Below are 23,926 nucleotides of genomic sequence, written 5' to 3'. Positions count from 1 at the left end.
CTGTATCGTATAAAATGACGACATTTGGTAATTATCTGTATAAATATGACAGTTTTCTTTCTTTAAAAAAAAAAAAAAAACAAAAAAGAGCTTTTCAGTGTATTTGTGGTTAGAACATACGTCATTACGTAACGTGAGTTACCATGGACATACCCTCTAGCTCCGCTCATGCGTCTCATAATTACCCTCCATATAAGCAAAATGAGATACAACAACAACAAATTTTGTAACTCTGAAACGAAAGTCCAAGGGACAAATTCAACTTAACCTATAATTGCTGACCTACCAGGCTTCCACCAACACCCATTGGTTTCACAATAGTGATATTACTGCATGAGTAGATATAAAAGTTAATGATAGGATTTCAAATTTCAAAACAATTTTTTTTTAATCGGTTTGTTAAAAGAAACGGTACATCCAAACTTTTGTAAACAAACTTAAAAATGTAGACAGAGCATTGTGAAGGAGAAGTGCCTGTGCTCTTAATTTGTATTTACCTACAGTGGTTGAAGATCAGTGAGGGGTGTCTCATAATTACCATCCGTAAGCAGTGTCTCATAATTACCCTCACTGACCCTAAGGTTTTGCCGGATGTTAGGACGTGCAGTCAGAAACAATATTAAGTATAGGTTGGAGATATAAGAAATGATAGCTCCAACCTATACTTAATATTGTTTCTGACTGTATAAGATATATTTCGAGAACTTGTATAGTATATTTTTTGACGCCATCTGTAGAAATTGCAGCATGCATGCTAAATTCGTTGTTCGTAATTTTCACTCTAGCGGCTATTGCATAACTAAATAACAAAAATCGTTTATATTTTTTAAAACTAAGACACACATGTAATTTTATTTTTCACAAATTTAAACATTTATTAACAGTATTTAAACACGAAAGTTATGCCTTCGTTACTGTGACACTGTAGCCTTGTAATCACGAATTCGCCAGTGCTTGTAGCAAGATTGTTACTGTCTCGCTGGAGTTTGAAAATTTCACTATGTATGAAATGAACTTTCATGAAATTTTATTCACTGACATAGATTCGGTCAGTTTCGGCCTTCATCAGTTTTCTTCCAGGTAACTTTCTCCTGCCATAGCGGCACTATGTGAACAAAGATTTTAAAACTCTTTTTGTAAACTCAGTACAGTGAGACACACCTAAGTATTTGAAAATGAAATCCGGCCATGTAACTTAGAAAATAACTCACTTTGATCACTTGATCTGCAATAACATTGGCATCGTAGAACATAGAACACCCTTAACCCTCGTTACATGAAATTATTTTTATCTCCAACCACAGTAACGGTCTTTATCAAGATATTAAGGAAAAATATTTGTAGAAAAGCGGAAAAAATGAGAAGACTCCATTGTTACTGATTACATAATTGACACTAGGAGCTCCCTTGTGGTTAATATTTTGTGTTCTTGCTTTGTGCGGTAGTAACCGGGCTTTCGATCCCCGATGAGCGTATCTGGGCTCTGTGGTTAACATACGCACCTTCGGAGCGGGAGACCCGGATTCGTTTCCTGGTGGGAGCTCATCTGGTTTGGATGCCAAATTAAGCTGTAAATCTAAGTTCCATGTAGTCTCTGTGATGAAAAGAGACTCTTAAACTCCAACAATCTGGACTGTTGTTATTTTTTTTATTTTATTTTTTTTTTTTTTTTTTCAGATATTTTCTCTCAGTATCTCTCAGTGCTTTCTGGTTATAAATACCGATAGCGCAAATCTAAAGCAGCAGAAATTAATTAAAAGCATGGCTGGTCATAAGTTGTCAATATGAATTTTTCTCGATCATTACATTATGTTCAACGGACAAGAAAAAGAGAAATATTTTCCTTACACTTTGATACCTCTTTGAAAGTATCCTAATAACTGTAAAGTACACAAACGTTTAAAATAAGCAGTAGATACTGTCTATTTTGGTTTACTATGAGAGCAGAATAAATGCAAGCAGATTAAAGTCTTCTTCCATTTGTTTTCAAATTTTGATCTAAACACCCAATCAGGAGTGTTATCCCATACTTTCTTCATACCTCTGCTCTTCATATGACGATGGAAAGACAGGAAGGTTTATGTAATGTATATCTATGACTATTTCTATCGATGGTTTATGTAGTGTATATTTGTGACTATTCCTATCTCCTTATGAACAGCTTTCCTATTTTATTTATTTATTTTAACTTTTAGCGTGCTCTTTGTTTTAAAAAATCACGAAAATTTGAAGTTTGGCGTTTACATGAAAAGAAAAGAACTGTAAAACACTGAGCCACAATACACTAGTTACTTCCAATCTCTCCCGCAAGTATTTTGAGTTTAATCAATAAATTAACTGTTAGCTCAGTTTAAAATTGCCCAGTTTAAACCTGCTTTATATACAGATTAATATATATGTGTGTGTCTTCTCGTTCCGCAATATCTTAGCCAAATACCAGGTAACCATAAAAGTTCTTGCCGTTTTCGACGTCTCATTAATCGTGTCCTCGCAGAGAGGAAACAGAATGATCCACGTTCCTGCCAAGCTATTGGAAGTCAATCTGACTATCGATCTTCAGTAACACTCGCACGTTGTGCACGCACAGCAGTCATAGCTCATCCAGTATCGAAATTAAATGCAGGAATCGAAGCAGTTTGTTGACGTGTGCTTTTGTATGACTTGGGCCTATCAGCTGCTGCATCAAGTCGCCGCATATGCCAGTCATTTGGGGAGAATGCCGTGAACGAACACACCGCTCCAGAAATTCCGTTCAGGAAATGTGAGTCTTTCAGATAAAGCTTGTAGTGGACGACCACATGTGTAGGATGACGAGGCTCTGAAAGCAGCCATCGAGGAGGACAGTAGTGTAACGTGTGACGAACTTGAAGAAAGGTTCCGCTGAAATAGTCAGAGTGCATATGCATGGGATAGGGAAGTTATACAAGTTAAGCAAGTAGGTACCCCACATATTGTTGGCAGCCAACAAGGCACAAGGAGTGACAGCCTTTTGTCCTTGCTCACTCGGCATCTGAATACACCCATCTTTGATCACTTGCTCACTGGTGACGAAAAGTGAGTCCTCTATGCCACTCCCAAGCCTGCTAGACATTGTTGCCACCTAACCTTGTTTCTCACACTTTAAGATCACCCCTTTATTCACGAAAGATTGTACTGTCTGTATGGTAGAATTGTCGGCAAGTAGTGCATTACAAGCTCCTTCCATCTGGTCAAACCATTACTGCTGATCTCTACTCTCAGCAGTTGCAAAGGGTGCACCGTGCATTGCAGCAGAAGGAGCCTGGATTGCTGAATCGCAAGGGTATGTTGTTTCTGCACAATGTTAAGCCACATGTAGCAAAGAGGATCTGGGAGGCCCTTCAGCAATTTGGCTGGGAGACACTGTGCCATGCATCATATTCACCAGACCTTGCGTCAACAGATTACCACCTGTTTTATTCCCTCGACAACCATAACGCACTTACCGACTTCTTTGCATCCACGTCCGCCAAGTTTTATCACTAGGGTATTGTGCAGCTGCAGGAACATTAGCAAAAAGTCCTGAATGCTGATAGAGATTAGTTCGAAACCTAAAAATACGTAATGTTTCTTTTAGTTTACCACTACTCTAGAACGGCAAGAACTTTTCAGTTACCTGGTAAAAAAATCTTTAAGCTATAGAGATGACTCACCGCACTGCTTTTATTGTATAAACTATATTTAATTCTATTCATGTCCTGCGAACTGATGTCTCGTTTTTGATTCGTTCCCATCAATTCCACAATTAATCAGTTAATCTAGCTTACTTTTGTAAATCCACTTGTATCTTAATTTTGTTGTTATAATTAATTACAATCTGCAGTATAGATTATTGTAATACTAAAACTAAATGCTGTGGTAGAGGATACATTTACTTTATATAGCCTTTATAAGTATCAAGATAAAGTAAACGATAATATTAAATTATTTATGGACTTTTGGTTTTTATCTTGTATCTATGTATTTACAGTATCTGGCAGCACAGCAGTTGGCTGAAGAACAAGCAAGACACATAGAAATGATGGATATAGAAAACAGCAGAAGAGCTGATGAATTTAATTCTGAACTTCAGAGAGTTAAGGTATGTCCTACCAAGACAGGAAATGTATTATGTATTTTTAAAAATTTAGTTTTAAAATACATACGGTGCATAATGATAAGACACATTTTTAACGTAAGTATTGGTGCTCAGTGGTACAGCGCCTTCCTCTGGTGCGAGGGTTTCATGCTCGATTCCAGGCCACGTGAGATTGTGATGGACAACTTCGTGTCTGTGAGTTTTTTTGAGTTTTCTTTTTTCCGTCCACTTTCTCGCTCCACTAAGTATTTCTTAATCATTTATTTTCATTGGTCATTTGTCTCCTTTAGTCGAAAGGGCATAGTCATGGTATGTTAAATTAAATATTTCATTTCATTTAAGGCTGAAACAAAACACATTTATTGGGAAACTGTGTCTAGTATATAACCAGCAGTGTTCAAGATTTTAATATCACGTCCTCCATGACCATGCCTCGACGACTCAGTTAAGTACTCGTTCCGAATGCTTCGTGTTTCAGAGTTGTGTCAGGTTTCTCGACATTCATTTTGTTGCAGATAACCACACAGAAAGAAGATCAGTGAGATTATTTGCGATGATTTCGACGTTCAATATCACCAAATTTGGAAGTGTGGCGTTCAGAGAATTGTCGAAAGATTGCCATTGGCAGTCGTGCCATTTGTGTAAGATTAAGCCGTTGCAACCCAGAAATTAAAATAATTAGCATGTTATAGCTTCCAGCTGTAACAATGATGGCTGCATTATGTTCATCCTGAAAGAAATAAGAACCAACCACACACGAATGAGCTACTGTAGCCTTTACAGTGTGTAAGAGCTTTCCACTGAAGGATTATGGCTTTTATTTATCTCCTTTCACCTCCAGAATATCTGTTCGCTTAAAACTTCTGGGGATATTTCTTGTTGGCATTGTTTCACGGAAGTTATTGTCTCCTGTTCCCTGAAATATCAGAATCGTTTTGTGTGCTATGGTTCGGAAAGAAGACAAGATTAACTCCCAAGCCCCGACTTTTGAAATGCAATACATTTGTAGATGGATGCAGTTAAAGAATGTGTTCCATCATTATTATATTAACCCTATATTATTAGAGAAGTATTTTGAAATACATTGGTACAAGTCCTGTGAGGATGCCTTGATTTTATCTTGCAATTTCTCAGCAACCTTACATATGTGAAGGTACGTGTCAATGCGAAGGAAGTTTTCGCAGTAGAATATTAATTCCCTCTGTATATCTTCATCTTAATCATTTACGTTTAGTAATAGCTAGATTGATGGATTTTCTAGACGGGGAAGTATTGGGTGACACTGTTTGTTGGATTCCTGTGAGAACTCATGAGGTTCGAATCCCACTTAAGCTGTAGGTTCACGTTTAGTATAGCTTCGCTGCTGAAAGGGACCTAAGCTCAAATAAAACTAAACCAAACTATTTGTTGGATTAAATCTCTTCATTTTTTTTATTCATTAACATAATTTACAAGTTCAGCTGCTAATACCCCTTATACATTTTATATTAACAATGATGGATTGAAAGGAATTTTTTTCGAACAAAATCGTCTAAGTCTTGTACATGAATCATACAGGCTGTATATGATTTAGAGATGCATCTTTTTTCTCCATATTGTTTCTAATGGAAGGTCAGTAACCGTCGTTATACATTCATTTCAATCAAATTACATAGAACATGGTCGAGTTGATTTTAGTTTAGCGTCCCTTTCAGCAGCGAGGCTATATGAGACGTGGACCTACTGATTAACGTGGAATCCGAACCACATGAGCTTCCGCCGGGAATCGAACCCGGGTCTCCCACGCCAAAGGCGCGTACGCTAACCGCTTAGCCACGAGGGAGCTCTAGAACAAGGTCGAGAATGATAATTTATACTAATTTGTAAGTTAATTGTACTATTGTTGTTAAATGCTAACGAATCCCGAAGAAACTTAACCCTTCTTTAAGATGGGCGGCCTCCCGGCGGGAGCTCATGTGGTTCGGATTCCACGTTAATCAGTAGGTCCACGTCTCATATAGCCTCGCTGCTGAACGGGACGTTAAACTCAAAATCAACTCAACTCAAGATGGGCTGCCAACTTAATTTGCCATTATAATGTTAGAAACATTATTATTATTATTATTATTATTATTATTATTATTATTATTATTATTATTATTATTATTATTATTATTATTATTATTATTATTATTATTATTATTATTATTATTATTATTATTATTATTATTATTATTATTTGAAGCAGATTGCCTGTTAGTTTATTCTCATGTGTGTACTGTATATATATATAGCCACAGACATCAGTCGAGATTTCCACTTTAGATCCACTTGAATTGCCATTTCCAAAGATTTAATTATGTATATGTGTTATTCTGTGGTAGCGTAGCTGGGCCGAGAACTGGATTTATATATACACAATGTCATTTCAAAGTCCCAAAATTAAAAGTAGTAGTAAAAGAATAAATAAAGAAGTAACATTACTCTCTATTACCAAACTGTGTGTTCTGCTGTGCTTATTCACTCCCGGAATTCGATTGTTGAACATAGTTTGATCACTTGCAAGTTAATGTGTAGAAGTTCCATGTTAAAAATTAAAGAGTTTCTCATTTCTGTCTGGCTAAACTTAAACTTCTCGAGCATATATAGGTATGTCATACTCGTAATCATTAATCATGAAACACAATCCATGACGGGGGCAAATTGCCTCGCTGCTGACCTTTAACTCTAACTGATCAATCAAACAATTCACAACTGCACATGTAATATGTAATTCACATATAACACGTAATTCATACGAAATTCACAACAAGCTTTGCGCAATTACCTTAATTGACAGGGATAATATCTGTTGAACAACATTTAAAATAAAAGTAAGTCGACAAACTATGTCCCTCGTAGTAAAATAGCAAGTGTTATCTTGTTTTGGTACGGTACGGAATACCCACGTTTGAGACCTACGTTACACTGAGTCAGTGGCGGCGATTGAACGTTAAAAGTGGGGGGGCAAGACCTGAATATTTGTATATTAATGTTAGTTTCCTTGTTTGTTTCTAACACTACTTGAAGAAAGGTTGTATAACTAATAGGATACTATTTTTTCAGTTAAAATATTGTATAACGTATTTCATATTTTATTAAACAAATTGACAAGAGCAACGCAAGTAGGGACTAGCCCTTCGTACTTTTAAACAACGAAGGTGTAAGAAGAGATTTGATTCCTTGCTCATGAACATCTTAAAATTCTGTCTGGAGAAGTATGTGATCAGAGTATTTAATAAGAAATTTGCAAACCAAATAAATAGATAGGATAATATTAATCAGAGTAATGAATAATGAAGCTTGTTCCGTAGAAGTTATATTGAAACTGGGGATTAATGAACAACTTACATTTTTAATTCCACACATGCTATTAAATGTATGTTATTACTCTTAGAAAATTAAAGACAGTAAATACTACAAGCATATGCTACGACATTTAAAGAAATATTTGCTTTTGCAGCTTCCCGAAACATGTTCGTTGCCATTAGATGCAGTTTTCACTTTCTTGGAATACACAAAAACATAATACTTAGAATCACTTAATACTCCAGTTATAGAAAATAATCCTAAAACCTAGAATTATATTGAATTCACTAAATTTAATTGTATATACACTCGTACACCCCTAAACACACCACTTTACTCGTATATTACATTGCAAAACAATGGAAAAAATATGCGAGACCCGGCTTCGATTCCTGGTCGGAGCTCACGTGTTTCGGATTCCACGTTAATCACTAGGTTCCGTCTCATATAGCCTCGTTGCTGAAAAGGACGTTAAGCTCAAAATCAACAACTCAATGGAGAAGGTAGAAGTTGTTTTTTATTACTCTCTTTTTAATCAATATTCCTTACTATTAGAAAGATGAAAGACATTTTAGGAACTTTCGATTTTTGTGCAATTAAAGAATAACTCGTAAAAGACCTTTTTTTGACGAAATATTCTCTCAATTAGTTTCAAAGCGGCTGATTAAGATATCAAACCCTTGTTAGAAGAAATAAAAGTATCCTGGAATTGTTGCGCTCCAATAGGATAATTTTTGGACCATTTTCCGTGGCAATTAAAACGCAATTCCTGTAGTTTCTTAACTCCACGGGAAGGCAACCAATACATAGGCCTACTCACGCAACGAAAAATATTATATGGCACATTTTTTTTTTTTTTATGAGCCACTAATACACACAAAAACTTTACATTTCCAAATGAAACTCTATATACATTAATAGGTCCCTTCAAAAAAGTAGGGGGGCAAATGCCCCCCTTTGCCCCCCCTAATCGCCGCCCATGCACTGAGTCCATGTTGCATATAATCTTGATATTGAAAAAGGATCAAAGTCCAAATAAGCTTCATCGATATGCACAAGCATTAGTCACCGTAACCTGGATCTGTAAAGTGATCCTGTAATACTGTCTTGAAGGCAAAATAGTGTGGTGGGGAAGGATCTTGCATAATTGTCTGTTACTTTCTAACTGCATGGGATTTAAATCTGTGCAGATTCGGAGTTCTACGTAAATACTATATTGTTCTCAGCGTTGGGTAAGATTATTAAAAAAATCAGTGTACTAAACTAGGCACCGTATTGTAATCCAAATAGAGGAAATGAGTATTAGAGAATTCGGAATTAATTTATTTTTATACACACTTTACTTTCCTGTTGTGTGTTATAAAGTGTAAAAAGCTATTGATATCATAATTTACATTTATAAAAATATAAAAAATAAATTTGCTTTTCTTTTCAGACACATTTTCAAGAGAAGCTTGCCGATATGTCCCCTCTTCCCGATCTCCTAAAAGCAACGCAGTGTAAATTGCAAGAAGCTCAGCAAGTTCGAGCAATGGCAGAGAAAAAGTGTGAAGAAATGAGTCGTGAATTAGCAGCACTCAAAAACGAGGTAAAGTAGTCTTAACAACAGAATTTGAAGTTTAGTGAATCATAAGTATACATAGGATGTCGAAATGTAACTATACAGTTGCAGTGTAGAGAAAATTAATGAAATGACATGTTCTTGGTAATTTTTCGCATGCAATATTGCAAACTCGATAACTGAAACTTGTCTGACTGTCGCTAGGCGATGTTAGTTCAAGATGATGTTGGTTACTATAGACGGAATTTTCCGCCCTTTGGCACAGTTGACTGAGTGTCAGTGATAGGACGTATCGTGTTATCATTGTTCTGACGATTGAGCAGCGAATATTTCTGCTAGTATGTGTGTTTCGTAATAAAGGAAAATTTGTGATGCTATCCAAAGAGTTGCTGGAAGAAAGTTCCAGATGTAAAGTTGACTTACCAATATGCCCTTCAAAACATCATAGCTATATTTCGTGGAACAGGCAGTGTTATAGACGCTCATCCAACTGATCGACTCTCAGTCTCAGAACAGACAGTCTTGGAGATCAGTGACATCATACGGAAATGTCTAAAGAAATTACGACAAATAATTCAACAGGCAAATGTGAAAAAGAGTAAAGTCTACAAAATTCTGTAAAAAAAAAAGAAAAAGAAAACTTGACTATATACATTTTGTATATTTGGATGACCTAATATATTTTTTTATGGGCTAAAAAATTGCCCAAATTAAAATTTGAGCGTTTCGATCTAATATATCATCTTAACACTTTTGAAGCTTATGAACGTAGTCTTAGGTTATTGGTGCAATCGCATTGGTTGATCCCTGCTTCTAATTCACAATGTCACATTTTGAATCTTAAGGATTGTAATCTAAGCTTATTCCTGGAAATTTATCTTTGGTGCAATTTGATTGGTTGATCACAGCTTCTAATTAACTTCAAATTTTGGACTTGAAATCGAAATTTAGAATTTGAAACCATTAAATAACTATTGAAAATTCGATATACGCTATAATAACATATTTTTTTTCATACTTCGAACCTTAATAATTCATGCATAGTCTAAGGTCATTGGTGAAAAGTTATTCCTAATACAATCAGAATGGCTAATCACTTACAAATCTTTATTTAAAATTTTCCAAAAAGTTTTTGAAAAGTTCTAAATTTTTAGTTTGAGAAATTTGTTTTCAATCACTGTTTTTCTTAAACTGTGTTTCAAAATTTTTGAAACTTAACATAGTCTAAAGTCATTGGTACAAAATTATTTTTGGTTCAGTTTCGTTGACTCATTACTTTAAAATCTCTGTTGTAAAGTTTTGTGCAAAATTCTTAGTTTGAAATTTTTGAATCTTAATATTGTAGTTACGACTCATAATCTCAGGTCATTTGTGATTTTTTTTAAAGTTTTTTCGTCACTGATTTTTAAAATTGTATAGTGAAAATTTTTAAATCATAGTATTGTACTGTAGTATAAGGTCATTAGTAGGAACTTATTCTTGATGAAATCGTATTTCCTGATAACTTTCAAATCTTTAATTAAAAAAAATGATTAAAAATTTTTCGACCACTGTTTTAAATTTTAGTTTGAAAATTGTTTAACCCTAAGATTGCAGGCGATTCGCGATCTAAGGTCATTGGTGGAAAAATTCAGGACTTGAAACAAAATATACAATTATTAAAACCAACTAATATGTAACAATAATAATTTCATACTTTGAATTTGTCATAACTCATAGTCTAAGGTCATTGATGGAAAACTGTTTTTGGTGCAATGTGGTTGACTAATCATTTTGAAAGTTTAATTTAGAAATTTTTCAAATTTTTTGAAAAATTTTGTTTAAAAATTATTTTGAACACTTAAAATTTTAGTTTGAAAACTTTGTTGGACTATAGGATTGTAGTTGCAGTTTATAGTGTCATTGGTGAAAAAATGGAACTTGAAATATGATAGGTAATTATTAAAACCTTTTGATATGTAACAACAATTTTACACTGACTTTAGTCAGAATTCAGTCCAATGTCATTCGTAGAAAGCTATTTTTGGTGTAAGTTGATTGGCATTTTAAAATTTTTAATTTTTTTCTTTAAAATATTTATATCACTATTTTAGAATTTTTTGTTTGAATATCTTTGTTTAAAAATTTTCAGGTGTGAGAAGTTTCCACTCTTTAAAGATTTTTGAAATTTTTGATTATTTTTTTTAGTTTAAAACATTCTTGCGCTTTTTTTTTTAATATTAATACTGTCAAATGTAAAGGGTCTTTCCTAGTAAGATAGTGAAATCGGCCCTTGATTCAAATTGGATCGTTATTGACCCAAAAGGTTAGCCTTGACTTAAAACAACCTTAAAAAAAAAAAAAAAAAAAAAAAAAAAAAAAAAAAAAAAAAACATCCCCTTACCGAAGTATCTTATCATACATGCTCAAAATTGATTATTTTTTTTATTTTAGTGGGGATGGTCGAAAAATTTTGAAAGTTTCACAGATTGTAGATACTATCTGGATCTATATGTGCATTTTTTTTTCAAAATCATTGATGCGTATTTTCTTGATTTTTTGCGTGTTGAAAACTTCAAAAAATTGTAGAAAAAAATTAAGGGGGGGGGTCACGTCGCTGATTTTTGGTTAAAAAATTCATTATGCTTTTAGGTACAACATATATTTTTTTCGGAGCCTAAAAGAGATGGCAACATTGTCAAAAAGAAAACTGAAAACAAACGTGCTTTTCGCCCAGTTTTCTCATTGAGGGCCCCTTCAAACAATCCTTTGCCAGAGTTCACAATTTTCCTTTCTCTTGCCCTTTCGATTCTGTCGTTCTTCGGCTGCTTCGATTGTGTCCGTTCCAGAATAGAAACACCAAATATATCTCCGTAGCAGTGCTTCCACTGCAACCGACTCTTGCACAACAAAGTTACACACCTTGCGTCTGCTCCTCGTATCTATCAGTGCTTGCTTCACTGGCCACACACACACACACACACACAGTGGCGCTTTCTATCGCAAGCTGTGTCACCTTGTGGGCCCTAAAATGAGGGAAAACTGTGCGAAAAACACTTCGTTTTCAGTTTTATTTCTTTTTGACAATGTTGCCATCACTTTCAGGCCCCGAAAAGCAATATATGTTGTACCTAAGGGTATAACAAATTTTTTAACCAAAAAATCATTGACGCGTCCCCCCAAAAGTTTTTTCTACAACTTTTTGAAATTTTCAACACGCAAAATATAAAGTAAATACGCATCGATGGTTTTGAAAAAAATTGCACACTTACATCTAAAGTTCGTTCAAGGAACGTTCAGTACCTCATGTAAACAAATACACGTGGTGATGGCTTTATTTCATTGGTTACAGAGCCTATCAACATCCATGCGGTAGAAGAAAATAGTCCATCATCAAGTACGCTCTTTTTTAAATGTTTTTGTTTCTTATAAAGCAATTTCCTTCTAGAAATGCAATTTCCTTACAATTAAATAATAGAAGTAACAATATATCTAAGAATTAAATTGAATTAATGCAATAAAAGAGAATACGCATGTGCAGAAAGTGGCTTTGCTCCACCTTCGCGCGAATTACAGTTTACAATATGGCCGCGTGCGGGGAATATGTAAAACATCGACAGGGTAAACCGTTGCGTAGTGGTGAAAAACGTATTGTTCTCAATGTTTTCCATAAGCTGTGTGAAAAACATCCAACGCTAGCCATAAAAGACATAGTGAAATTAACTGCAGAATTTACTGGTGTGTCTGTGTTTAGTGTTAATGGTGCTCGTAGTGAAAGATTAAAAAAGGAATACTGTCAACTCCCGGGAAGAAACATAGACGTGAGAAACCAGTATTGGAAGTTCAGTGTGATGAATTTGTAAGAACTGCTATTCGTAGAAAAGTTCATCAATTTTATGTGAGAAATGAACCACCAACAATCAATAAAGTGCTGTCCGCTGTAAACATCGATACAGATTTACCTAATTTCAAAAGAACGACTTTTTATACTCTACTGTGTGAAATCGGGTTCGAATTTGTCCGCAGAAATCGAAAACAAATAATCATTGATCGTGAAGATATAGTACACTGGCGGAGGGAATACCTAAGGAAAATTCGTTCCTACAGGCAACAAGGTAAAAAAATATATTACCTTGATGAGACTTGGGTCAATGAAGGTCATACGACAACAAAAGTGTGGGTTGACTCAAGTGTAAAAGATAGAAAGCAAGCGTTTCTTTCAGGTTTGAGCACCGGCTTGAAATATCCTACAGGAAAGGGGAAGCGCCTGATTCTCCTACATATTGGAAGTGAAGACGGTTTTTTGGAGGGAGGGGTCTTGCTTTTTGAATCCAACAAAACGGGGGATTATCATGATGAGATGACAGGTGATGTGTTTAGCAATTGATTTCGAAACATTTTGCCGAAACTCGAACCTAACAGTGTGATTGTCATGGACAATGCGCCATATCACAGTGTAAAGTCAGAGCGCATTCCAAACAGATCGTGGGTCAAAAACGATATTATTGAATGGATGGGAAATAAAGACATACCAAACGCAAAAGACATGATAAAAGACGAGCTAATTCAGGTGATAAAAGCAGCAAATGTAAAATCAAAATATGATAAATATATTATTGACAGTATGGCAGAAAACGCTGGCCACACTGTTTTAAGACTCCCTCCCTACCATTGTTTCTTTAACCCGATTGAGTTGGTGTGGAGTCAGGTCAAGGGTTATGTTAGAAGTAATAATACCACGTTCAAAATCAAGGAAGTTAAGAGCTTGGTTCAAAAGGGTTTGGAGCAGGTAACAGCTGATAAGTGGCAAGAGTGTATTAAACACGTCGTAGGCAAGGAGGAAAAATTCTTAGAATTGGATGGGATCTGTGATTCAGTTGTTGACCGTTTGGTTATAAATGTTGTTGACGACACCAGTAGCAGTGAGAGCGAGGACACGGATATGGAAGGGATTCAACCCATGTCAGATTCGCAATAGGTATGTTAACATGTTTTTATTTTTCGCTTTTGTTTACTTTTAAAACCACAATCAAATCATCAAATAGCATTATTGTTATTTTAATCGCGAGTAGGGAAACAAACAGAAATTCCAACTTTAATATGTAGTAATTATTTCTTGCTTTTATAATGCAAAATAGCCATGTTTGAAATCAATCGTTTCGTCTGCAAGATCACAATATTTCTCGTGGTGGTATTGTTTTGTAAACTGCGTGGTACAAGCACGTGCTTCTCGAACGAAGCGCTGACCGACAGCCAATCATCCGATGACTGGCGGAGTAATACCATTCTGCAATGTTTACATCAGGATCAGAAGATTCGTTGAATGAAGATTAGATAGTATCTACAATCTGTGAAACTTTCAAAATTTTTCGATCACCACCACCAAAATTAAAAAATATTCAATTTTGAGCATGTATGATACGATAATTCGGGGTAGGGGGAGGGGTGGGGAGTCAATTTTATTTTGAGATAGTTTTAGGTCAAGAGTAACCTTTTGGGTTAATAGCGACCCAATTTGAATCAAGGGTCGATTTCACTATCTTACTAGGAAAGACCCTTTAAAATTTAAAATAAAAAGGAGTTTTTGAAAACTTTTGTTTAAAATTTTTTGCACATTGTTTCTAAATTTTGATTGAACACCTTTGTTTAAATTCTTTTCAAGTTTGAAAACCTTTGCGTCATTGAAAAGTTTTTAAAAATTTTTGATTAAATGTTTGAAAATTGTTTGCACTTGTTGAAAAGATTTTGAAAAAATTTTCTTTAGACATATTGTTTTAAAATCTTTGTTAAAAATTTTTCACTATAAATTTCGTAGCTCTGAAAAAAATTACAAGTATAAGAAAAGAATCGTTTCCAAAGAATCGGAACAGTTTAGAATAAAACAATCTGCCAACATTGTACGGAAGAATTGCATCTTCATGATGTCATGTATTTCAGAACAAGTTTGTGCAACGTGAGCAGAATTGCATCACGTCTGTTTATGCCGACGTGTCCTACGTAGTTCTCGTATATTAGCATAATTTTAAATTGTATCCATCATTACGTTTTCGCGGCTACTTGTTTACAGTTTCTAAACACTCATGATGTGTTAAAATCATTTACCACTATTTCTATTTTACATCAGACTGCAAATTATAAAGTCGTATTTAGCCAAGTTATTTCTACGAAGTTTCGATTGAGATTACTTCTGATTTTCGAAGATGATAAGATGTTTTTTCCTTCATGGAAGTTTAAAAAATAACAACCGGAACTACTATTTTTTTTAAGTACTAGTACCGTATACTTATTTTACAGAGGAGTTGAAAGGTCCTGTGTTGAAAGGTCAATTCAATTTAGTACAAAAGCTCATGGAGTGTCATCACATGTTAAAGTTAAAAGGAAGCTTAATGAATATGTTTGCGCACATTGATTACTATGATGAATCATACATACAATACGTCAGCGTAACATATAATATTTGATGAGAAAGTGATGCTTCTACGTAAGAAAAAATAAAGTCCATATATAACGAAATATTGTATATTTTGTACAAACTGTATGAAACAGATTTATGACTGCGTGGTAGTATGTTGCAAAATGAGTATATTTCTAAAAAAAATGTGCACTGCATCTGGCACAACATTTATGTAGGCTATCAAGCTTGTCATCGTTTGTGGATACATCGATTAATAAACAGTTTATTGTGACAAAGATATTGACTTTCCATTTATAAATATTACCATAGACTTAAGAAGATTTCAATTTGAATTAAAATCATGCTGTAAAGAGAAACTATTGCAAAAAGTACAAAATACATTGTATAAACAATATCTAAATCTCTTATCCGATATAGATGGTTGCAGTTAACAGTAACGAAGACTAACCAATGTGTTCATAAAAAGTAAAATAAAATTATAATTTTAGTTCATTTATGTTTTCATATTTACCTCAAAACAATCAAAAATGATTATAAACGGATGTGGGTACAGTGTTGCCAGATCGTTTTATCCTAAACTGTTCCGACTCTAGAAATATTTCTTTTCTTACACCTGTAGAAGTTTTCAGAGCGCTATAAAAGTTTCCAGAGAGAGTGACAAATTTTAAACAAATTTCTCGAACTAAAATTTCTAACAAATTTTCAAAACGTTTCAACAAGCACAGAGAATTTTCAAATTAATTAATTTTTTAAAAACTTTTTAATGAGTGCAAAGATTTTCAAACTTCAAAAAACAATAAATAAATAAATATATATATATATATAAAATGTTGAAAGAAAATTTAAAAACAAAGTTCAGAAAATGTTAAGCAAAAGTTTCAAAATTTTTAAAACTGAAAGTGATTACTTTTTTTCAAAATCTTTTAAATAAATACAAGAATATTTATACTAAAAGCCTTGATAACTAATTTACAAACTTTTAGTCTGAAAAATTTTCAAACAAAATATTTTAAACAAAAATGTTGAAACACAAAAATTAAAACAGTTACCAAAAATATTTTAAACAAAAAATTCAAGAAGTTTTGAAAATGCACAGCCAAATAGGACCAAAGATAACTTTCCACTAATGGCCTTTGACTATGAGTTGTAACTAAAGTTCGAAGTGTTAAATTTTTGTTACATATCCAAAGGTTTTAATAAATATCTGTCATGTTTCTAGTCCTAATTATTTCCACGAATGATTTTAGACTTTGAGTCGTAGCTACAATTCTAGGCTCAAAAATTTTCAAACTAATATTTTAAAACAGTTGTCGAAAAAATTTTGAAACTGTTTAGTATTAAAGGATTTAAAAGTGATCAGCCAATCAGATTGCATCAAAAAGAGCTTTCCACCAATGACCTGAGTCGCAACTACAATACTAAGGTTCAAAACTTTTACAATCTTAAAGTTTTATTAAAAAATTTTTCAAACAATTTCCAGAAATTTTAATTAAAGATTTGAAAGCGATCACCCAATCAGGCTACACCAAAAATAACTACTAACGATCTTAGACCATGAGTCTTAAATACAGTACCAGAATTTAAAAATTTTCAAACTAAAATAAAAAAAAAGTGTGATTGAAAATCTTTTCAAACACTGAAAACAGTGATTGAAAATATTTTCACAAATGACCTGAGCCTATAAACTGTAACTGTAATACGAATTTTTAAAAAATTAAACTAAAACTTTTTGAAAATTTTAGAGTTGAAAGGATTAGCCAATCAAATTGTACCAAGAATAACTTTCTGTAAATAATTTTAGATTATGAGTTGCAACTACAACACTAGGGTTCAAATATTTTGAAACCAAAATTTAAAAATCAGTGATTTAAAAAAGTTTTCAAACGAAGTTTAAACAAAACATTTAAACCTTTTGAAAATTTTTAAACAAAGATTTAAAGGTAATCAGCCAATCAGATTGTATTAAAAATAACTTTCCACTAATGACCTTAAACTAGGATAGAAAGACATGGTTTATTTTTTAAAAAAATCGTTATTTTCTTTTATTTAAATCGATTTTTATTTAAATTATTTGTACTTGATTTTTAAAAAATACAGAATAAACTTTAAACAATGATCCTTTCCGTAGTTGGTAAATTACGGGATTTCAGGTTTTCTTATTCAAAGATGTTAAAATAAAGGCGAAATCAGGAATTTCCCAATATTTATGCTGTTTTTTGCAAGGTGTTTCTCACACGTGATAGTTACTCAGTAACAGTACAGTGTTGTTCACCCAACATGTAAAGAGTGGGCGCGGTGACCGTGATCTTGCGAATTAAATTCATAATGATTGGACAAAAGAAAGATAAACTATGGTTATTTTAATTTTTCTCTTAAAGCATCTTAATCATTAAACAACCAAAGTAAATTATACAGCATGAAATATATTACTATTTTGCAAACTGAAAAATCTTGTATTGCGCTACACAGCGAATATGTAGCCTTTTTAAAATGTTTTGTTTATAAATTAAATACAATTTTTTACATCCCTTTCGTCAGAGGTTTTACATCATGAACGTCAGTTTCTTTTAGTCTAAAATTATAAAATTATTCAAGGTAAACTTGCATATCGATATGAATTGTACATGAATATAAATATTTGATTTCAAATTACCCGCACTCAGTATAACAAATACAATGGCACAATATGTAAGATATTTTAATAGTAAAGTGTTACTCATCAGCAGTTTTATTTTTATTATTATTATTATTATTATTAAAAAGACCTTAAGAACTAGGTTAAATCCTGTTTTTAGCACGGAAGGAAATTATGTAGTCGATATCGTTTGCAAAAAATTTATCACACTCCTTCTACCCTTTGGAAATAAATTTGAATCAAAGTATAGGATTAGTGATAAACACCAAAAATCATGCGATTTAAATTAATCATCCCTGCCCAAGACCATATATGAATCATGGCTACAAACTCTAAGGTTCAAAATGTTAAAGAAAAAAGTGTATATCAATCCTTTTAATAATTACTTAATGGATTCATACCCTAAATACCTAAATTTCGATTCCAAGTTAAATTTGAAGTTAATCAGAGGTTGTGAACAACCAATCAAATTGCACCAAATATAAATTTCACGAATTACCTTAGAGTACAATCCTTATGGTTCTAAATGTGGCATTGTGAATCAGAGGCAGGCTTAACCAATCCGATTACACCAATAACCTTAGGCTATTAGTTGTTCCTAAGCTTCGAAAGTGTTAAGATGATATATTAAGTAAAAATCTCAAATTTGAATTTTGGCAGTCTTTTACCCATGAAAGGACACAAGTTAAACCATCCAGATTTACCCGAGTCCAAAGAGCAATTACGAGTTTTTTCATCAATTCCAAAATTTAAGGATGGACTAAGTATACTACTTCCGAAATTTAAAAAGAATGTCTTATGGTATTTATGTTCAATGAAAGACAACGAGACTTTGTATTCTTCCATATGATTATATGTTACAATTTATCTTAGTGAACATTACGCACAACATTCAAAATTTGCTTCTCATACTAATTCAATTTTCACACCAAAATTTAAAATTCTCGCCAAATATAAAGTATTACTTTCGACAATTTTGTATCCATAGAAAGGAACAAGCAGAACCAACCAAGTTTACAGAAATATGTATTCAAGTTCTAGAGAACATTTGCCAATATATATTTTTGACAACTACGGAATTGAGGAGCTGGGCTAATACGCTCCTCCCAAATTTTAAAAGGAAAGCATCAATGTACTCCTATGAAAGAAAGTTTACCAGTGAACTTACCTATATAAGCATATAACACACTAAGGCCTTATCAAATAGGTCAGAAGCCGCCAAAGTTTAAACTTTTAACTTTTTTTTTTTTTTTTTTTTAATCCGTAAAAGGGAACAAGTAGTACCAATCAAATTTACAGGAATATATATTCGAGATCTAGAAAACATACAATTTTTTTTCACAATTCCCAGATTTAAGGACTGGGTCAATATACCCTCCCAAAATTTTAAGAAGAGTATGTTAATGTATCCGTGTCTTATAAAAGAAAATGGACCCCTATACTAAACCATATAACGTAATAAACTTTCATCAAACGGGACAAATTTAGGCCAAAAACCTACAAATTTTGAAATTTCGGCAATTTTCTGCTCATAAAAGGAAACAAGATAGGCCATATATATATATATATATATATATATATATATATATATATATATATAAAATACATTTGGGTCCTAGAAAACATTTACTTTTTTTTATGATTCTCAAATCGGAAGAAAATAGGATCGAAAATTAATATAAAAAGAGGGAAGTAATGTTGAGATCTTCGTAAGAAAGTCAAGGTTAGAACGTAAAAATATGAAATTAGAGAAAAATCAATACCTACAACTAGCTTTAATGATCGTAATGGTGGAAATGGATAACAACATTAACGAAAAAAATTAAGAACTACTAGGCCAGAGTGCATACGCAAGAAACAGCTTTATATGAAAAGTAAAATATCAATGTGGCTGAAGCAGAAAATTTTCAATTAATGCATTCAGTTTATTTTGACATTGACAGAATTAAATATCGTTGTATGCAGTGTACAAAATGATGCATGGAGAGAAATATATGCTAGAATTATCCACAAAAATATGGAAAGGATTACATGGATCAGGAACATAACAAGAATGGCATATATTATCGTGAAAATGAAGCCAGTGAGTTGACAGAGAGCCAAAAATATTACAAGAAAAAATGATAATTGATGGACAGAAACAATCCTTGACTGAATGCCAAGAGATAGGATACAGCCTAGGGAACGTTCTCATTCCAGGTGGTGCGACGAAATCTGGAAGTAGGCAGTAATATGGAAAGGACTTGCTCATATATATGGCCATGGAAAAGATTTGGAGATATCTTCAATCAGTAGTGAATAATTAATGGTTGAAGTTTTTTAACTAAATATCGAATCACTTCATTTCTTTCAGTAAATGTTTCAAAATTAAGGTATTCTATGAGGTAATATGATTATAATTGATAACTTGTTCATAACAAAATAATAAAAATAATTGACCTTGTGCAATGATTTGAATGAAATGCCTTTTATGCTAACGTGTCGGTGGCCAGTCCGCATTTCAAACAGTAACTTCATTCACTTATATTGTGGGTCCAGGTAAATTGCAACGTTGCATTTTTATTTAACATTGGGCGCGTAAAGAGTGTACAACCCAAATGGCTCCTCCGATTTGAAAAATTCCTTTACTTTAGATTGAAAACATCATATTTGGAGACGGTTTTCCCTCTTACATTGTGTTGTAACTCTGATAACAACAGTTACCCTATGTCAGGGGACTTTTGAGACACCCTGTATTTGTACTTCAGTGACTTCTCGAAAACTTTAAGTACTATCAAACAATCTATTTGCAATACCTTTTCGTAAGTTGTAAATTTATTTTCTTAAATGTTACTAAGCAAATATTTATTCGTTCCATCTGGAAAGTAAAAAATAATAACATGCATCGGAATAGTTAGGCGCCTGTGCCTTTGATGTGTCTGGTCCTAGGTTTAATTTTGGGAGCGTGTATATGGTTTTCGGCGTTGATTAACCATCATGTAGCAATTGAGTAAATGCTTCAGCTAATCCGGAATATCTAACTCCGGTTAGAAACATATGTACTGACCATGCATTTGCCAGTAGAACTTGGGGACATCTGATCGACCGTAGTACTTAATGGATTGTAGCATCAGGAAGTTCAGTTCAGTTTCTTACTGACAAGTAAACCTTACGTTTGGGTGAATCGAGTTGCTGACTGAGACACATATGAGAAAGTAGTACTAAATGTGGTTAGTATTTCAGTGAAGTTGTAGGTGCGAAGCTCCAGGGGTTTAGGAGATACAGCTACCAGAACATCACATGGAAGTACAGAATAGTCTTCATACAGTTGGAGGTAGAAGCTCTGTAAGACCTCTTGTAACGACAAAAGGTGAATAACAAATATATGGGTACATATTAGGACTAGGGAGAAGTCATATAGTAAGGGTATACCCGACGGCGGCCATCTTGAAATCCGCCATTTTGAATTAAGGTTAAGTTTTTAAAATAGGAATAGGGTCATGTGATACATGATTTAAGGCGCAAATTTAACCAGAAGAACAATGGTGACGTTAATTTTTATTTACACGCAATTGGTAAAAAGTTACAGGGAAATTAAATATTGTTACAGCATATGTATTATTCCTTTAGCCCACCTTGTAAATTTTGTGTTAATGATAATAATTAAATAAAAAGCAGGTGGATAAATATTAGGTCTATGGTAAGAGTTGCCTTGATGGCGGCCATGTTCAAATCCGCCATTTTGAATCAGACAAAAGTTTTAAACAAAACGCATAACAGTGACACCTTATTAATAGCAAATTTTACCATAAATCCAACGGTATAACCATTTTTGCTTTATCATTAACCAGCACAAAATTAAATGGGAATAGAGTAATGCAAAGGATGACTTGGGCTGGAAGTTAATCAGAAATACAATGGTGGCGTAACAAATGCTAGTTAATGATAAAGCAAAAATGGTTATACCGTTGGATTTATGGTAAAATTTGCTATTAATAAGGTGTCACTGTTATGCGTTTTGTTTAAAACTTTTGTCTGATTCAAAATGGCGGATTTGAACATGGCCGCCATCAAGGCAACTCTTACCATAGACCTAATATTTATCCACCTGCTTTTTATTTAATTATTATCATTAACACAAAATTTACAAGGTGGGCTAAAGGACTAATACATATGCTGTAACAATATTTAATTTCCCTGTAACTTTTTACCAATTGCGTGTAAATAAAAATTAACGTCACCATTGTTCTTCTGGTTAAATTTGCGCCTTAAATCATGTATCACATGACCCTATTCCTATTTTAAAAACTTAACCTTAATTCAAAATGGCGGATTTCAAGATGGCCGCCGTCAGGTATACCCTTACTATATGACTTCTCCCTAGTCCTAATATGTATCCATATATTTGTTATTCACCTTTTGTCGTTACAAGAGGTCTTACAGAGCTTTTACCTCCAACTGTATGAAGACTATTCTGTACTTCCATGTGATGTTCTGGTAGCTGTATCTCCTAAACCCCTGGAGCTTCGCACCTACAACTTCACTGAAATACTAACCACATTTAGTACTACTTTCTCATATGTGTCTCAGTCAGCAACTCGATTCACCCAAACGTAAGGTTTACTTGTGAGATATTTATTCGATGAATGAGAAAATGTGAATATAATGCTGTTGTTCTGTGTTTTTATTCATTTGATCAATAATTTGTAGTAATGAAATGCTTCTCTTAATTAGCGAAGTGGTTCAGTTCCCAATGCTCTTGGTGCAGAAGAAGAACGTAAAAATCTTTTGAAGCGAATTGAGAATTGGGAGAATAAGTACCATGAACTGCAAGAACAATATTGCAAGTTGAAGTAAGCGTCAATATTAGTAAAAGCAAGTCATTGATGCTGTAGCATTGCGCTTTTGTAACCAGTATTGCGAAAAATCCATCTGTTGAGAAAGAATACATTCACTATAGTATCTTGTAGATTGTACTTGTACTACTTATTCACTGTAGTATTAAGTAGCTACTTGTAAAATGAATAATATTCTCTCAATATTATTGCATTAAGTGTATAGTGTTTACCATTCAATAGGCAGTTTGCTTTTATATAGATGGTATGCTAAGTCTTGGAAAATAAAGTATCAAAAGATAGTTCCATAAATAAAAATGAAATAAAGTAGTTCTAATACATATGGGTTGAGCAACAGTGCTTCCTTTATGAACTAGAGATGTGAATCTTTTTCAGTGAATGTTTTATCAACAAAAATAACAACGTATTTAATGGCGTAATTTTGCCCAAACAGAACCTTTCTTCTTTTTCTTTGCAAGCATCTGTAATTTCGCATACTTTTCCATTTTCTTTCGTATTATCTCTGGCTCGCTTCCTTCAATTCTCTATTTTTACATATTTCAAGCCATCGACCAGATCCACTACGATCAAATTTATGGTGAAATCATTCCTTCTTGCATCTGTGATCAGAATAATGCAGGATTCAGGTAGAAACATGTCCTCTCCGACTAGTGCAGGTGGCCCCGGGTTCGATTTTCGGTGGGAGAGCACATAAAATTTCACATTCATTCATTTTCATTAATCATCTGTCTCTTTTAGCCTAAAGAGCATAAGTGTGGGACGTTAAACTTAAAAAAAATATTCAGCTACAAATATGTTCTAGGAGTACATTTATTTATTCTAGGAGTACATTATACATGATCTGAGACAAGTAATAATGTATAGTGTATATGCTTGTATATTTTAGCTCGTATAGATGATGATACTCCCTCGAGAAAACAGCCTCAAGTTCCAAAGTTCGTACCAGGCATTTTTGTATGTAATGTTATTCTAAATTTGCTCTGTATTCGAAATGTCTATAATTTCAATGATGTGCCAATGACAATTTAAGAATGAGGCAAGAAAACCATGTCTGTAGAATGGGAAAACATTTCCAAAT

At 33.4% G+C, this 23,926-nt stretch overlaps 1 protein-coding gene across 3 annotated transcripts in view; it reads left to right on the top strand.

Annotated features, from left to right (window-relative positions):
- LOC145690204 (uncharacterized) overlaps positions 1 to 23,926 on the top strand; it is a 300,212-nt gene that overhangs the window by 255,300 nt on the left and 20,986 nt on the right. For 2 of the 3 annotated variants that reach the window (XM_081764867.1, XM_081764866.1), the window contains 3 exons: positions 3,989 to 4,099; positions 8,859 to 9,011; positions 22,727 to 22,845. In XM_081764867.1, the coding sequence (XP_081620993.1) occupies positions 3,989 to 4,099; positions 8,859 to 9,011; positions 22,727 to 22,845 (383 nt within the window). The remainder of the gene's footprint in view (positions 1 to 3,988; positions 4,100 to 8,858; positions 9,012 to 22,726; positions 22,846 to 23,926) is intronic. The other variant, XM_081764868.1, reaches the window with a different exon arrangement.

Source organism: Thermobia domestica, chromosome 7 (assembly GCF_964235325.1).
Source record: "Thermobia domestica chromosome 7, izTheDome1.hap1.1, whole genome shotgun sequence".
Taxonomy (NCBI): domain Eukaryota; kingdom Metazoa; phylum Arthropoda; class Insecta; order Zygentoma; family Lepismatidae; genus Thermobia; species Thermobia domestica.
This window is presented reverse-complemented; position numbering and strand designations above follow the sequence as displayed.